The sequence below is a fragment of the Caretta caretta genome, chromosome 2 (genome assembly GCF_965140235.1).
Source record: "Caretta caretta isolate rCarCar2 chromosome 2, rCarCar1.hap1, whole genome shotgun sequence".
NCBI classification, from domain to species: domain Eukaryota; kingdom Metazoa; phylum Chordata; order Testudines; family Cheloniidae; genus Caretta; species Caretta caretta.
In genome coordinates, this window is record NC_134207.1 from 76,107,625 (window position 1) to 76,126,658 (window position 19,034).

The 19,034-nt window shown below is 37.6% G+C and overlaps 1 protein-coding gene across 1 annotated transcript in view; it reads left to right on the forward strand.

Annotated features, from left to right (window-relative positions):
* Positions 1 to 19,034, forward strand: part of CCDC178 (coiled-coil domain containing 178) — a 364,864-nt gene that overhangs the window by 20,511 nt on the left and 325,319 nt on the right. The window contains 3 exon segments of the mRNA XM_048840566.2: positions 13,143 to 13,223; positions 16,242 to 16,381; positions 17,707 to 17,741. Of these exon segments, the coding sequence (XP_048696523.2) occupies positions 13,143 to 13,223; positions 16,242 to 16,381; positions 17,707 to 17,741 (256 nt within the window).

Here is a 19,034-nt window from a genome sequence, read left to right on the forward strand (position 1 = left end):
AATGTGCAATTTTAATGGCACATATCCTGGAGGGAACTGTCTTGCCTTTGTCAAGGTAATGAAATATAGCAGATGCCAATACATCTTTTTCTGTCTTTAATTTCACTTTTGTGGTGTGTTATAAAAACAAGCAAATAAACAAATTATACAGCCTTATCTGATCTTCTCTTGAACATGTTTTAACGAAGGGCTAGATTATTGATGGTAAAAAAAAATCTTCTATCTTAGATGTGTGTAACCTTAATTTGGATGAACAGGTTGGATGTTCTAAATTTTTGTTCTTTTAGGTAGTAATAATTTGGCTGCGTAGACTTGGACATCCATATTTGGCTGACAGTATAGCTTCTCATCAGCTGTTTCTATTGTTTTAATGGCCAAGTAATTTTAAAAGGAACCTACATTTCCAGTCATAGAAGAGGAAGTGTATTCTCTCACACTGCATTTAGCCCATGGATGGATCTGATTGATAGCTGTGTGCACCCATGAGAAAACAGAATCCTACAAATGTTGTTTAGCAACACCCTTTCACATATAAGTAAAGATATATTTCCATTTTAAGGACAAAGTGCTGGAGGGATGTTGTTACTCAATCTTCAGAAGGGTTAATGGTACAGTAGTAATGTTCTGCCTAGGGCCCTAGATATGAACAGGGCCTTTTGGTACTAGGCACTACACAAACACAAAGTAAAAAGACAGTCCCAACCCCAAAACACTTACAATCTTAAGCAGAAGATCAGAGGCAATAGTGGATATGCCAAATGAATGGGGAGAACACAAGGAAACTGAGATAGTACTGGTCAACATGATAGGCAGTGGTCACAACACAACAACTGCTTAACTGTTGTCTAGTTTTCTGTAGGTATCATGGCAGAGAAGAGTTTTAAGAAAGGATTTGAAAGAGGTCAGTGGGGTAGGCTTGTGGATGTCTACAGGGGGTCTCCTTCTATGTATGGGGAGGTGGCACGAGAGAAAGTGATGTAGGCTGTTATCATGGGTAGAATGGAGTTGGTACTATATAGCTTCATAGTGTGTAAGAGACAATAGCTTACCACTTGTTGAGAAGTTAGTTTTTTACTCCATTCCACTAATGTATACATTGGAAAATCATCTCAGAAATGGGTGATCTGTCCTCTAGAGAAAGTGTTCCCTCTAATTTTTTACATCCATGTGCGGAATGAATTTTGTTATGTTCACCAATATGGGGGTGATGTGTGCTGGGGGTTGGGCCATGGGGTTCAGACTGTGAGAGGGGGCTCAGGGCTGGGGCAGACAGTTGGGATGTGGTGGGGTGCGGGCTCTGGGGTGGGGCCAGGAATGAGGGACTTGGGGTGCAGGCTGTCCCGGGGCTGTGGCGGGGAGAGAGGACTCCCCCCAGCCCTTTCTTGCTGCAGCAGCTTGATGCCAGGTGAGAGGTGCCTCTCCCCAGCCATGGCAGCTCCGGCCTGGCTGGGCCGGGCTAGGGGAGGGGATCCGGGATAGGGATAGGGGCCACACAGCTTACAGAGCATTTAGGTCTAGACGTGGACTGATTGGGGTGTTTCAGGTCAGTGGCCGTAGCTGTTTTGGAGAGCGCATACAGTGACTACTGGCATTATGTTTGGCTCAAGCCAGTCCTGTGACCTCTCCACTTTCAATAGCACTATCCTCACAAATTAGAGAAAACTAACAAATCCTTCCATGCAAAGAATTAACATTTGTGTTTCCTAAGAAAATGCTCAGCCATGCCGACATATTATTACATATTTATGGTAATGATGTACCATAGGCAAAATTTTGATAAGGATGTGCTTGAGTTTTGCAAACTAAATGGGCACTTGCATTGCCACTTGGGGTGAAATTGCATTTACACGCTTCCATCATATATTAGTTGAGAGAAAAAGCATATTGCACACCTAAACAAGAACAAATGATACTGGTGGTATGGCCATCTATTTAAGGATACAACATAATTAACATAATTAAGTTTGACAATTATACTTCTAAACTTATTCCAATAACTATTTTATTCTTAGGGGGAGAGTCCTAAAATCACATTATTTGCATATCTCAAATGTGAACCAAACTTTTTTATTAACTTTTGTCCTTTTGGCAATCACCAGATTGTTTTGGTATGCAGTAGAACTATTTCAGATCAGTGGGTCATTTCTTGCAAATTCCACTGTAAGCCACCACTTCCCCTTTCTTGCTTTCTTCTTTGTCACTTTTCATGTTACTCTCTCATGATAAAATTCTAATGGAAAACTTTTTATCCCTCCTTCAAATAAGAGAAATAAAGAGAGATCCCTTAGTAATACAATGGAAAGGGATTCTTCTATTTCTTCCTAATACTCCAAAGAACAGTGGGTTTATATCCCATAATGGATCACAGAAGTCTAAACAAATACATGAAGCTGCTGAAGTTTTGTATGGTGACAGTAATATTGTTAATTTCTTCCCTATATCCAGAATATTGGTTTGCAGGTCTCGAATTAAAGGATATGTATTTACACTATACTCTTCAGAAATACCTCAAATTCTGTGCGACACCAATGCTTCCAGTATTTAGACCTGTTGTTTAGACTCTCCTTGTTCCCAGGAGTTTTCATTAAATGCTTGGAATTCGTGGCAGGATCTCAGAGCAGACTATAACATGTGTACTTATCTCTTGATGATTGGCTGATAAGAGACCACTAATCCAGGAGGCGCTCAAAATAGTTTGCCACTTGTTCCAGTCTTTAGACTCCAGATCTTCAACACTGTATCTTCCTGAAGACAGATTTTTGCCTCTGTTAAGTATGTTTCTTAAGCTTCAATTGCAATCCACAGAACCTTACCCTCCCACTCCTGTTATAGGCCCATAACCTCTGGCTGAGTTACTGATTTTAAATCTTGATTTTAAAGTTACAGAGAAACCAGCATTTACTCTAGTTCAAACCAGCAAATTACTCTGTGCCCCATGCTATAGAGGAAGATGACAAGCTGTCAGATTTTGTCTCTGACTGCTAGGTCAATTTTTATCCTTTCATATGTCATTCCCATCCTCAGACTCAAAGCTGAAGAACAGTGCATTGACCCGCTCTAAACAATATGGATATTCAGATGTGTCTGCCTCCTGTGGGTTGTTCATTTGTCTGTGGTGGACAAAACCAGAATGTAGTGGTAGAGGTGTCCCCTTCATTTCATTCTGCAAGGCATTCCTTGATTAAAGACCCCTCTCTTCAGAATCTGTGTACAGAACAGCTGATAGAAAGATCCATTTCTCTTGGAGTTGAGCCAAATGTTCCTGTGTGTTTCCTCCAGGTCCCCTTATTCCCAGGATTCTGTGGAGAATTGGAGAGAAGGCTAATTGGTCTGCTGAACCTGGCAGTAGATTCTCCATTTTCTGGATCTCTTGTCCCTTAGGCACAGTCAGATTCTCCTTGCTGATTCTAAGTTCATTATTCTGATCATCTGAATGCTACGTGTTTGATCTGTTTAGATCATGATTGCTCTGTAGAAGTCTAGAAGATTCTGATGGAAAAGCAAGAAAACTTCTCTGTAAAATGGAAATGGTTTTCCATCTAGATGACAGAAAGGATCTGATTCTCAACACTTTTCCATTTTCTTTGTTCTGGACTACCAACTGTATCTCAAACAGTGTAGTCTCTCCTTCAGTTCCATAAGAGTGCATCTGGCTACAGTTTTGGCTTTTCACCCATCAGTTTGACTCTATGTTCCTTCAACCTACAGTGACAATGATTTTAAAAGGCCTTTTTCACTTATGGCCTCCTGCTGGGAAGCAGCCTGTGTCCTTGGACTTTAAATGTAGTACTTAGCAAATTAATGGAACCACTGTTTGAACCACTGTCAGCATGTTTGGTGCAACCTGTCTCATTTGGATCACATAATGTTGAGATTCAGGTATTAATAGCAGGCTCACTGTATATAGCATTCCATAGGTGCAAGATGGTCTTCTTGCTAACAGCTCAGATAGTTGTCAAAGATGATCCCCATTTTTCTCTTCAACCAAGCCATACCTGTATCATTTCCCCTAAGCCTCATTCTCTGTCAGTGGAAGTTTGGCTACCCTGTTCACATATTAAGAAGGCCATGAGTTACTGTCTAAACAGGACTAAATAATTCTTCATAACAGCTAGTTTATTTGTAGTTTATGGAAATAACCCCAGAGGATCCTTGTCTCATGCTATATGATCTGTTAATATGTTTTAAATGAGCTGGAGCCTTGCTTCATTCAATGCATAAAAGGCACTTCTGCCTCAGCTGAGTGCACATTTTTTCCTTCAGTAAATCCTAGACTCTACTGAAACCTATGTTAAATGCTGAAATTGAAAAATGAAGCACTCAAAAGTCAGGAAATACCCACATTAACAAATGATGGTTGTCTTAACTCTACATCCTTTTCTATATGCATTACTAGAGAGTCTTTAATTACATGACCACATATTTGTTTTTGGTTAAGGTCTCTGTTTCATTCACAGTGCCGGTTGGATGGTGCACAATGAATGAGGCGGGAATATGTTGTGAATGAGAAGATAGCTTTGCTGATGTTTTCCTTAATTTTGGCCAAATTCTGTTTACACTTACCAGATACAGAGATTTACACTGATTTAACTAGGGGACATGTTTGGGCCTCCAATGGACCAAAGGACAGTGGTCTGGTATATAGCGTAATACAGAAAGGGAATGTACTAAACAAAGAAGCATTTCTTGAATTTTGATTTTGCAACTTCACTATTCTTTTAACATATGTGCTTTATTTATATATATATATATATAAAATGAACTGTAGAGTATCCTAGAGCTTTGATGTGGGTGGGATTTATAATGAAAAGTGTTAATCATTATTTGCATTATGTGGATAATAATTATAATTACTAGAGTTCAAATTTCTTTAATTTTAAACTTTTTAAAAATTTTTTACTTTAAATTTTGCTCAAGTGTGTAAAATGATGTCCTTGTTCTTAATGAGGAATTTCTGGTCCTTTCATTTGAGATGTTGCTGTAATAAATTTGATATCTTTAATAGCTATCCTGACAAATGATTATTTCTGTTACAGTAGTTTAAAATACCAACAAAGTAATTAAAAAAAGTTGAATATGTGCATTGCAGCTTCAGACATATTTAATGAGGTGTGAAATAGAATGTAGAAACATTTACACATTGTATACCTGATGAAGCTAAACATCCACAGTGGTTTTCCATTATTTTTACTTTTTTGTATGGAGTAATATACAGTGACTTCAGAAAGGTATATTGTGGTAATAGTGACAATGTGGTGTTTGTCTTCATATGTCACTTCAATAAATATTTTCACACAAATTGCCTTGAGTCTCTGCAAATCATGCAGTGTTGTCTCATACAGAAGTAGCACTGTTAAGTATTGAGCGATTTAACAGATTTGTCATAGTAATACTTCTGTTGTTGCTGATTTGCCTCTCATACTAGCTTATATCTGGCTGAGATTTGCTGCTTCAGGTTTTAGTTATTTCTTTGTGCATGGTAGTATTAAGAGAAGGCAGCTCAGAAATAGCTGGTCAGTTACACTTGTGAATATGCTATTCCAGTACTTGAATAGACTGGGGTTGGGATTTTCAGAGGTGCCTAAAAGAGTTAGGTGTCCAATTTCCTTAGGCTCCTTTGAAAATCTCAGAGTGAGATAATAGTTTTTTGTCTCCTGCCTTGGGTTTATCAGCTATGAATTTTACAGTTGGGGTACTTTTACAATTGTTTCAATAAGGCCATTGTTTTGTGAATAACATAGACGGTGACACTGTTAGTAGCTGGAATTCAAAAATTCAAAACCTGCTCTTAACATAGTGTACATACAAAAACAATGAGGAGTCCTTATGGCACCTTGGAGACTAACAAATTTATTTGGGCATAAGCTTTCGTGGGCTAAAACACACTTCATCAAATGCATGGAGTGAAAAATACAGTAAGCTATATATATAGCTTACTGTATTTTTACAAATACTTTTACAAATATTTACAAATATATATATATATACACACACACACACACACACACACACACAGAGCACATGAAAAGATGGGAGTTGCCTTACCAAGTCGGGGGGTCAGTGCTAGCAAGCCAATTCAATTAAGGTGGAAGTGGCCTATTCTCAAGAAGACAAAAAGGGGTGTCTTATTGAGGGGTGTCTTATTATTAACAGAGGGGCATTGCTGGCACATGATGGCATATATCACATTGGTAGATCTGCAGATGAACGAGCCCCTGATGGTGTGGTGGATGTGGTTAGGTCCTATGATGGTGTCCCTTGAATAGATATGCGGACAGAGTTGGCAATAGGGTTTGCTGCAGGGATTGGTTCCTGGATTAGTGATTTTGTTATGTGGTGTGTAGTTGCTGGTGAGTATTTGCTTCAGGTTGGGGGGCTGTCTGTAAGCGAGGACTGACCTGTTTCCCAAGGTCTGTGAGACTGAGGGATCGTCCTTCAGGATAGGTTGTAGATCCTTGATGATGTGCTGGAGAGGTTTTAGTTGGGGGCTGTAGGTTATGGTTAGTGGCATTCTGTTACTTTCTTTGTTGGGCCTGTCCCGTAGTAGGTGGCTTCTGGGTACCCTTCTGGCTCTGTCATTCTGTTTCTTCACTTCACCAGGTGGGTATTGTAGTTTTAAGAACGCTTGATAGAGATCCTGTCTCTGAGGGATTGGAGCAAACGCAGTTGTATTTTAGAGCTTGGCTGAAGACAATGGATCGTGTGATATGGTCTGGATGAAAGCTGGAAGCATATAGGTAAGTATAGCGGTCAGTTGGTTTCCGGTATAAAGTGGTGGTTATGCAACCATCGCTTATTTGCATTGTAGTGTCCAGGAAGTGGATCTCTTGTGTGGACTGGTCCAGGCTGAGGTTGATGGTGGGATGGAAATTGTTGAAATCATGGTGGAATTCCTCAAGGGCTTCTTTTCCATGGGTCCAGATGATGAAGATGTCATCAATATAGTGCAAGTAGAGTAGGAGTGCTAGGGGACGAAAGCTGAGGAAGCGTTGTTCTAAATCAGCCATAAAAATGTTGGCATACTGTGGGGCCATGTGGGTACCCATAGCAGTGCCGCTGATTTGAAGGTATACATTGTCCCCAAATGTGAAATAGTTGTGGGTAAGGACAAAGTTCAGCCACCAGGTTTGCCGTGACATTGGGGATACTGTTTCTGATGGCTTGTAGACCATCTTTGTGCGGAATGTTGGTGTAGAGAGCTTCTACATCCATAGTGGATAGTACATCCACAGTACATCCAGTGTCTCACCCCCCACACCCGATAATGGCCTGATAATACCCCTTTTCTGTGTTTTACCTTTAATGTTATCTTAAATAGCAACAAACGACAGCTGCAATCTAAACTGTCTCCTGAATTTAGCTATTCCTAGGTTTGCTTTACCCTGAGTGATCCCCTCTGCCCCTACTCCTAATTGTCTTTTGACTCAGAGAGACACTCAGGCTGTCTATACTACACTATATTCCACCTCCCCCCATTCCCGCCGAGCCACATAAGTTACACGTACAGTGTTATGTTGGCAGGAGAGCTTTTCCTGCCAACAAAGCTTATGCCGCTTGTGGAGGTGTTTTTTTTATGCTGACGGGAGAGCTCTCTCCTGTCTGCATAGAGTGTCTTCACCAGATTTATAGACATGGCCTCAGCCTGGACAACTTGGTCTGGCTGCTAGAGTTAGCTAGCAGAATAACTCTGCATCACTTTGCAGGATTCCAGCAGCTGACATCCTGTCAGAGAGACAAGGTGGGTGAGGTAATACCTTTTATTGGACCAACTTCTTTTGATGAGAGAGAGAAAAGCTTTTGAGCAACACAGGGTATGTCTACACAGCAATTAGACACTCACGGCTGGCCGGTGCTAGCTAACTTGGGCCTGCGAGGCTCGGGCTGTGGGACTGTTTCATTGCTGTGTAGATTTCAGGGCTTGGGCTAGGACCCTGCAGGGTGGGAGGGTCCCAGAGCTTGGGCTCCAGTGATGAAACAGCCCCAGAACCCAAGCCCTAGTCAGCTGGCAGGAGCCAGCCACTGGTTTTTCTTTGCTGTGTAGACATACCCATGGAGCTGCTGTTCAGGTCCTGACAGAAATGTATTTAAAGTTCTGTGTTTTAGCCAAATTGGCAAATTCCTTTGAGAAACACTGAGGCCCATTGTTAGAGATAATCCTTTCGGGGATTTCAAAAATATTAGGTGAGCAAATCTGTGAAAGGGCAAATGAGGTACCTGCACAAATGGCTAATTAGATGTGTTTGTATCTGAAGTTACCATGCAGTTTACGCACAGTTAGCGAATTGTGCAGTGTAACTGCATTTTTGCATGCATTGTGAACCTGATTTAAAAATCTAGTTCAAAGCCTTCAGTCTGTGAATTGTTGGATAGCTCAGTGGTTTGAGCATTGGCCTGCTAAACCCAGGGTTGTGAGTTCAATCCTTGAGGGGGCCATTTAGAGATTTGGGGCAAAAATTGGGGATTGGTCCTGCTTTGAGCAGAGGGGTTGGACTAGATGACCTCCTGAGGTCCCTTCCAATCCTGATAGTCTATGATTCTAATATTGTTCAGGTTTTCTAAATAAAAGAGTCTATATAATAATACAAAACAATAATGCTTTCTGCATTTTTCTTCATAAACAAATCCATTCTAGTGGTCTGCCATGATCTTTATGGCTTTTCATTTGGCACTTGGTTCATTTGTGTTTTTTCTGCCATGTTTCATAACAGATTTGATGCTTTGAGACCAGTTGATGAACATATTGAGACACAGGTCCAAAAGACTATATCTTGGGCTCTTTGTTTACATATGCCCAATTGTTCACTGATGTAGATAGATCTTGCTTAGTGGATGTAAAATAAAAAACATTTTTTCCTCTTTTATACATTGATTTCCAAAAGTATGGTATGCTAAGGATTATGTCAATATTTTGTACTGATGTGACATTTCTTTCTAATATCTATTATTATTCTTTTTATTATTAATCACTGTTGTATTGAGTTAGTAATCAAAAGCTCAGTTAGAAGTGGGGTCCCATTGTACTAGATGTACAAATGTGTCCATTTGATTAACAGTATTTCTAAACTCATTTGTTCATATTTTTCAGGATGGGTTGATTCAAAGCACCAATTTTAATAGTTAAATTAGCAAGTAGGAAACATTGACTTAAAGAATTGATTTTAATCTTGTTCTGCATTTGTAGTTTTTAGTTATTTTCCTAAATAAAGGTTGATTTTCATTGGTTGATAATTATTAAAACATGTTGATTTGCAACTAATATAGCATTTACACTAACTTCTTTTTGATAACCAGGAGGATACACTGTATATGTATACGTTTGTTTAAGCAATTACATTGCTTAACATACTTTTTTTTCAGATTCTTAGTTTTTACATTTTTATTATGTTAGAAAATGGTGAATAATGCATTTTTAGTTATCAGATGATTAATTTTTTACTCATAATTAGTGTCAAGGTCCATTTGAATGGACCTTAAGATTCAACTAAAATGAGCAAAACTAGTATTTTAAAGTTGTTTTTATTTGTTAAATATAATTACAGTACCTTAAATGTGCTGGATACATAAGGGAAAAAATTAAGTGTATCAAAACATGTTTTGAATTAAAAATGAACTGATTTATTAATCACAGGAAGTTTTATCTGTAGTTAGTGAATGAAACTGATTGTTTTTGGTCACCATGCCCTTTGAATTTTTAGAATTAGTAGGTTTCATCCTCTGCACACATTATTTTTATTAATAAATGGGGAGAAGAGGTTTTTTCAATTCCCACTTATTTTCTCAATTTTGAGTGAGCTAGTCAATGAAATGAGTTGGTTGAATAAACTGAAATGGAGAAAATATTCTCTTTGCACCTGAATAAGTGGTTACTGCTGTCAAAAGCTGGTTTAACACTTCAACAAGCTCTGATTCCAGGTGCTTAGCCAGTGACTTCCATCAACTCAGTGGCTGGATTTTTCTTTAAAACTTCAGCAGCAAACATATACTTTTATTTAAGTGACTTTAATAGATTATAGCAACTTTGTGTTAATGTAAATTGTCATAATTTCAACTACTTTTAAATAGGTTTATTTTTAAAAATATATTTAATTTAAATTAGAAATCATTTATTTTTATCCACCTTGATATTTTTATTTCACGTTTAAAATTCCTTTTTGTAGCATTGTGATAGCAGTGTTGGTACCAGGATATTAGACAACGGGCAAGTCTACGCTATAAAATTAAGTCGACCAAAGTTACATCAATGTACAGCCATCACAGTAATTAAATCACTTTTACATGTTCACACTACGCTCCTTGTATCAGCGGTGTAGACACTTACAGAGTTAGGTCGACATAAACTGCCTTACGTTGACCTAACTCTGTAGTGTAGACCAAGCCAACTTGAGTGAGGTAATATCTTTTATTGGACCACCTTCTCTTGGTGAAAGACAAGCTTTTGAGCCTACTCAGAGCTCTTCTTCAGATCTGGGAAATATATTCCGAGTTTTACAGCTAAATACAATGTGGAATAGATCGTTTAGCATAAGTAGTTAATACACACTGTAAGGGACCATTCAAGGTAAAGTGGCCAGTTAACACCTCGACAGTCATAGGACAAAAAAAAAGAGTTAGTAGGTTACAGGTTCTTGTAGTAATCCATAGATCGAATGTCTTTATTAAGTCCATGATTTTCAATGGGTAGCTAAGTTATGACTTTTAAGCTCGTACCTCATCTTCAGAAAGTGTTGTGCAGATTTCCTTTGAGGATTAGGACTGAGAAGTCAAATATGGAGTGATTGCTTTGTGAAAAATTTCACCTGTGGGTGATATGGTGCTCTTGTCTTATATCGTTTTTCTGTGAGAGTTCATTTGAGAGTGTAATGATTGTCTTGTTTCAGCCACATAGTTGATATTGGGGCATTTAGTGCATGGGATGAGGTACCCCACATTTTGTGATATGCATGTAGGAGCCATGTGTGACTGGGTGCCTGGGATAGATCACACTGAGAATGCCACACTGAGGGCATGAAGCAAAAAATAGGGCAGACAATCCCCCAAAACTGTGATTTGTTCTATAATTAGATTCACCAAGCCAGTAACAAAAGAGCTTCTGCACTACCACACTGGTTAACCAGAAGCCAAACACAGTCTGCTTTAAGCATTTCAGCCCTTGACTCCCATCCAGACAATCAAGTCTAATATATTGAGAGGTTACTGAAACCTCATTTCACCATATGTGAGGTTCTTACTGATCCCAAAGTATCAGACACTTACCCCAGATCAATACATATCTTAGATCTTACCCAAATATCACGCTGTCAGCCAATCCTTAGTAAACTAACTGAAGATTTATTAATAAAAGAAAAGAAGAGAGTTATAAATGATTAATAGAACACACACATACAAATGATTACAAAGTCCTTATATCAGGTTTCTGGCAGTGATGGAATAGACCGCTGGTTTGCAAAGTCTCTCTGGTAACCTCCAAAAGATTGGAAGGTCCTCCATAGTTCAAGATGCTGCTTTTTGTTGTAAACCCACAGTGCAGAGAATTAGACCAGGAAAGAGGCAAAATGGAGGTGTCTCAGGATCTTTTATATCCTTTGCCATGTACATGGAGGTTTACTGTCCCAACCAAAGCCCGTAGCCTGCATACATGGAAAGTAACTGGCCCAAGATGGAGTCCAGGGTCACATGTCCTTACATACCCTTACATACTTTGCTGTCTCACAGCGGCAGCAATTGCTCATATTCTTTCTGAGACATCCACAGGAAATGCTTACTGGGTGGGATGAATTTCTTCAATGGCCCATTAAGAGCATGGCATGTTCTTAATTGGCCATCAACACATGGCTGTTTAGCCCTGATAGAAAAGTATAATCTATCTGGAGGGTGTTTCCCAGAAACAAAACAGATGTTGGAGATACAAATACATAGCCAATATTCATAACTTTAGATATAAAGATGATGCATATAAAGAGGATAATCCTATGTGATAGATTATAACTTTTCCATTGACACTTTACATGGTACACTTTGTATAAAAATCGTTGCAATTGTATAACAGTGGTAACAATGATACAAATGGTCATTTTTCTTATACATAGAATCACACCATCAATCTTGAAAGATGTGGTGTGGGGATATTTATCATTATAGCACTGGAGATATTCTCTAATTGCTGTAATTTCCAATAACTTTTTGGCAGAATCTGGAGTACCACATGGATCTACATATCCATTCCATTATTTATATCACTGTGCTCTGTGTGTGCTGAAAGTCTGCAGGACAGCAACTAAAGAGGTTTGAGCCTGGAACTCAGTTGCCTAGTGTTGTCCAGTTTTTAGCCCATGGTAGACTGATCCTTCTTTCTCTTACGTTCTGGAGACTCCCCCTACTTTTATATAGTACAATAATATATATCCATTTTATGTGTACGTATAATGGAGTTCCTTAGATTTTTTTTTAATGGGTTGTTCTTGGAATAGATAAGGTGAATATTCACATGTTGATATTATTCAACTGAATATATTAATTGTAAGGGTAACAAAATATTGAAATAAATTACTTTAACTGATCATTGGAGTTATTTTCAATTCTTACTATTTTTAAAAGGTATATGTTATTTACTGTCATAACCTTTAACTGTAAACTTCTTTGGGATTAAGTAAGTAGTTTTTTCCCTGTGTGTCTTTTATCCATCCAGAGAACAATTCTTCAGTTGTTTCTCACTTTACACATTTAGGGAATGTCATCACTGTCTGTTCTTTAGATTGAATTTATATTATAGGTCATCCATATGGTTTCTTAAAGTTTTACAGTCCTTGATAATTTTTGTTATCATGACAGGATGCAAAATAACATGCACAGCTTAGAAAGTCACGTCATATAAATGAAGAGTTAATGGTTTGGTCTTATCCACATTTTTTATAACTATTTTTAATCAAGTTTGTTAATTAAAGTGGTTTAATCTGATGCTTTGTAATATCATCAGCTGTCTCACACATGCTTTTCTATTGGTAGAAGATTTGAACCCATAATAAAAATCTCTTGGTGGTTTTGACCAATTTTATGGCTAATTAACATGGATTAAATAAATTTTGTACTGATGAAATAGATGTATTTGTTTTTAATCAATAATATATAATTCATTTTTAAATTAGGCTGCAAGCTAATATTGGCAATTGTGCTTGAAATGCAATCACTTTCCTGCTCTTCTAAGGATAGTAGTCAGCCATCACCTGGTAAGTTTCCTATAAAGACTTTGTATTGTACAGTTTTCGGTTGGTTCAGACTTTTAAAGCCGTCAAACAAGATTTAAGTAATTGCTTTATTTTTATGTTTTTTAACTGTACTTAATATGTTTTTTGCTTGTTTGGCTCTCCTTGTGCCCACAGTACTGCTTCACAATCCTATTGTGGAGACAGTGCTATAGAACGTTTAAACTCAAGCCACTACCTACTCTTGGCTCTTCTTCCCCTGAAGTTAGAGTTCAGTTCTTCTGTCTGGAAAAACTGAAATTGATTAGATTTGAAATTAAGTGTCCTTTTAAATTAAATCTTAAATTCTGCAAAAAATGATGAGTGAGACCCTTTTCACCAAGGTACACTTCTTACTTGCCACCAGTGAGTAGATTTGTGAAGTCCTGCTTGTAACCCATGGTTATAATCTATTGAGGAGAAAATCGAGCAGTTAGAGGGTAATTTTCTTTATCTAATAAAATTAAAGAATTTAAGAATCTGATTTTTAAAAGATAAGAAGGAAAAGTGAGCTTGCTCAGTTAAACTAGTGATTTAAAGAAAATCAGGAACTGCAACACTCACAGCAATATTAATCTGGCCATATCCTTCACGCCTTTGGAAATATATTTCAAAAATATTAATCTAATACAGATTTAACAAATCAAATGGGAATAGAAGATTCTACATATTTACAATAAATTTGAAATAAAATTGCTCTGGGATTCTTAACTCTTGCATTTCCTGATATTTTTTCATTTTAACTATGCAGCCTTTGAACCAGATAATGCCTTATAGGTACTGGCCCACATTATGCATGAAGTAGAACTGTAGTACTTCAGGGGGACCTGCAAAAGAGATTGTACCTCAGGGCATAGGGGGAGAGCAAATACTGCATTATAGGGGTATAGCTAGCTCCAGATACAGTCATCCATGTTTCCTTCCAGAGGCAGTGTTTGATGTTTATTGTAGTTGTCAAGGTTCCTCTCCCACTCTGAACTCTAGGGTACAGATGTGGGGACCTGCATGAAAAACCTCCTAAGCTTCTCTTTACCAGCTTAGGTCAAAACTTCCCCAAGGTACAAAATATTCCACCCTTTGTCCTTGGATTGGCCGCTACCACCACCAAACAAATACTGGTTACTGGGGAAGAGCTGTTTGGACACGTCTTTCCCCCCAAAATACTTCCCAAAACCTTACCCCACTTTCTGCACAAGGTTTGGTAAAAAGCCTCACCAATTTGCCTAGGTGACTACAGACCCAAACCCTTGGATCTGAGAACAATGAAAAAGCATTCAGTTTTCATACAAGAAGACTTTTAATAGAAATAGAAGTAAATAGAAATCACCTCTGTAAAATCAGGATGGTAGATACCTTACAGGGTAATTAGATTCAAAACATAGAGAACCCCTCTAGGCAAAACCTTAAGTTACAAAAAAGATACACAGACAGAAACAGTTATTCTATTCAGCACAATTCTTTTCTCAGCCATTTAAAGAAATCATAATCTAACACATACCTAGCTAGATTATTTACTAAAAGTTCTAAGACTCCATTCCTGGTCTATCCCCGGCAGAAACAGCATATAGACAGACACACAGACCCTTTGTTTCTCTCCCTCCTCCCAGCTTTTGAAAGTATCTTGTCTCCTCATTGGTCATTTTGGTCAGGTGCCAGCGAGGTTACCTTTAACTTCTTAACCCTTTACAGGTGAGAGGAGCTTTCCCCTGGCCAGGAAGGATTTCAAAGGGGTTTACCCTTCCCTTTATATTTATGACAGTAGTCAATTATCATGCCAACATTTTCTGCAGGGTGTCATTCCTATCCTGATAATGCCCTTCACCATAAATTTTGGTTAAAAGGTCCTTGGTTTTCATCTGGAATGGGTTAAAGTCAATAGAAAAGTCCGTCCAAATTTTTGTCTCATTTGACACCAAGAGATTAGGTGAAACTTTCTCCAAGGGAATTATATATAAATGGCTGTATCGTATCATATTCGTTGTTACATCTTAATCTGATTTATTGTTATATCTGAATCTTCAGAGCATATAAAGGTATATGTAGTCTCAGGTACATCAGTAATAGTAGCTAGCCTTACATCAGTTTATATCCAGGAGTTCTGCAGGACAGCCACATGGCATTCGCTATATTTTCTTCAAAACTCTTGTTTGGATTCAGCATCCTTGTTTCTTCAATAGATGATATTTTGGGTCAGACTCTGATACCCTTACTTAAGTTGTACAGTATCTTATTCAGCAGGTCATTAAGATACTGCTGCATGTGAGTCAGGTGGCACAATCTGGTTTTTTATCAGGTAACAGAATTGAGTAGGGGACTCAAGGAAACCTTATAGTTTTTTAATGTAAGTGTTTGCTTAAAATAGTTTATTCCTGGGATAGTTTCACTGCCCCAAAATGAAAAGGATTGTTCTATGCTTTCATTCCTCCAAAAAGTAAAAGAGTACACTGGCTAGAGCTAGGTGTAGTATATGCAGAGCTGCCAAGCGGGTCCACCAGAGATATTCTTTCACCATTTCTGTTCCACTCTGGGCCTTTCTAGAGCAGAAGTTGGCACTCGTTTCCTGTTACTTGTTGTTGTCATTTTCCTGATTTGGACAATTATCCACTAAGGGCTAGAAATAAACCATCAAACTCATTTCACTTGTGATGAGCCTTAGATGGAGGAATGCATTAAATTGCTTTTTGGCCTCAGATTCCTTTGTCTTGTCTCTTTATTTTTTAGTTTCTTCTTCTTTGCATTTTTCTATACTTTCTTGAGTTTCTCCTTTCACCTTTTAGATTGTATTTTTAATCCTCTGCTAACTTCTTGCATTTTCTTAAAATCTGAAATTTGATGTTTGCTGTTGTAAATGACAGTGGGCTAGACTTCGTGCAAAATACATTCACATTGTTAGAGCTAGTTGCTATGTCTTCTTAATCATAAAACCAAGATTTACTACTTGAAAATGAATGGAAAAAAATGCGGACATTTATATGTGACTTTTGGTGTGTATTTTGTTTTCAGATAAGAATAAAGAGATGCTCCTAGGTTACCCCACCAGGCGTCGTAGTTGTGCTTTTGTAAATACTCCATCTCCATGTGTTAACAAAGCTATTAATCACATTCAAGAGCTGGAAATAAAGATAGAAAGCTCCTTTCAACAGGTACTGTATGACTAAAAATTGTCAAATGTTAATAGAATCTTGGGTCTGTATACATAACCAGATTGTATCTTTGAAAAGGATTTCCATTTTATAATAATGGAAAGTAGTATACTCTCTCTAAACCAATGTCAGGCTAGTTCATTTACTAGTCAAGACATTTTTTTAGCTATGTACAGTCCTGGTCAAACTACCTCATTAAAATTAAGCTGCCTTCTGTCTGTTTCACACATCATCATCCAAAGGCACATAGAGGACATCTTGATTTTCCTAAGCCAAATTGTTCCAGTATATTCAATGGTATTCAAAAAACTTTTTTTGGCACTAAACCAACTAGATAGATAAATTTGATCTGTGCACCACTGTCATTTTTAATAAGTGATTTTGTTTTCTAGCAACATTCAATAGTTCTTTGATTTAAAAATAAAAGGCAGTGTTTCTTTATTCTAATGTCCACTAAAAAGCATGGGTTGATAACACTGCATCTAATTTTCTCTTACCTCGTTATATGTTGGTAGAATTGAGACTGATGCATCTTCTTTTCCTAGAGCTTGTTATGTAGGATTTCCCAAACTTTGGAAAACTTTGCAGGAGGATTAGAAGGTGGCTTGCAGCTGGCGTATACATTTTTAAAAAGAATATGAGTAGGGAAGCTAAGTTGAGGGGAGAAAAGAAGACATGAGGGAGGTGATACATACTGGCAGATAGGTAGAAGAAAGACAAAATGTATATGTGTGTGTATAGTACAGTAACAGGAAATTTGCCACACACTTCTCTGGGAACATGATCAGGGTCATTGAGAGAATATACTCTTATATGAGGAGCTTTTTCCAAATAGCAATTAGTAAAGTTAAAGGGAGAACCTACCCTGCCTCCTTCATGTTTATGAAGAAAGTGGAGAAACTGTATGTAAAGATACCTTGCAAAATTGGGTAACAGATAATGTTTATAAAATGGCATCTTTTTTGTTTTCTTTTATATTGACAAAGACTGTTTTTGAGTATTAATATTATTTATTCATAATTTCTTGCATGGTATGGAGCAGGTATTACTAGAAATTATTTAAAAAACGACTCTTATTTAGAGTTGGTTATCATTTATCTTATTTACCTGAAAGGATATTAAAGAGCCCATATATATTTGGGATATACACAATTCCAAAGACATGTTAGCTATAATTATTTTTAAAGCGGATAAAAACAAATTCATGTTTATGTACATTGATGTGTCCCCCTTGCAATGGAAAGTTTAGTGACGTGTTACATTTACATTAGAAAACATGTATTTGACCAAGATGCCTTAGTGAAATTTAGCTTTTATGTTTGCAGCATGATCGTACACTTGAGAAGGAGAAAATGCCATGGTAAGAATTATACATGATTTTTGTTTTAATGCCAGATCATTGTTTGATAAGTTAGTCTGCCTAAAATCCACACTACATGAACTTCAGCACTTTACACATTTTCCACAGTGCTTTGAATGGAACTATAATTACCATACTTTTTTTATATAGCATTTTGGGGAACTGGATGGCTCCTGGGATCGATAATGGTATATGGAGCATTTGACCTAAATGACTAGTTGATGATGTCAGTGGGATTTGTTAGGTGCTCATCACATCTGAAAATCAGGCTGCTTAGTTAGGTGCTAAAATATGGAAGTTGTAGCTCTACTGTAGAGTCCCATTTTTAAAGTCTTGGCCTTGAAGTATTAAGTGTGAAGGACAGACTAGTTATGATAAACCATACTTCGTTGCAGTGCTCTGTGATATTTGTAAACTCATATTGTTCTGTGTAAATTTTCTTAAACTTTATTATTTATATGTAACATTTATTGAATAAGAGATCAGTTACCTCAGATGCTGTTTAACTATGCAAGAGGCCCCCCAGAAGAGGACAGACAATTCCAAAACCTGGGTAGAGGAAAAAGTCCGTTTGAAATTGACACTGCTTGGTGACCAATCATACTGAGAGGAAGTAGACATTTTTAATCCTCTCCCTCAAATTTCTCATCCTATCATAGTTTTAAACTTTACACTAAATAAATACCTTTTGTACTTTCAGTATTATTTGTGACCTGGTTGTGTGAGTTTCAAAATCTTTCATTTGTGGTTGTCAGGGATGCTTTTAAGGGTCAGGCAACCTTAATACCCACCCCATCGATACATCTTTTTTTAGAACTGCCTTTTTTCACTTAGTCCAATCTTTTATAACAGCAATAACTGATGAAAGAATGGATGGAGGCTGGATTCTGATCTCTGTACGACAGTGTAAATCCAAAGTAACTTCATTGTCTTCAGTGATTTTACTCCAGGTTTACACTAGTGTAAATGAGAACCGATCCTGTTTGTGCTCATTGGTCAATATCCAGTATCTTCTCAGGTGTGCATATATGAATTTGACATTGACTTAGTTGAAATCAGGACTAACTGTTATTGGCCAGTGAACATATTTTTTATTTGCTGAGCCCCCAAAATGTTCTAGACATCATACAGCCAAATAAAAAAGCATGGGACCTGCCCTGAAGAGTTTGTAATCTAGTAACATTAATTTAGGCCCCAGTCCTGCAAACTGCTCTACTGTGCAGACACCAGTGTAGTTAGATATGCGCCATGCAGGTCAGGGGTCTGTCTGCGTGGAGCTGCTTTGCAGGACTG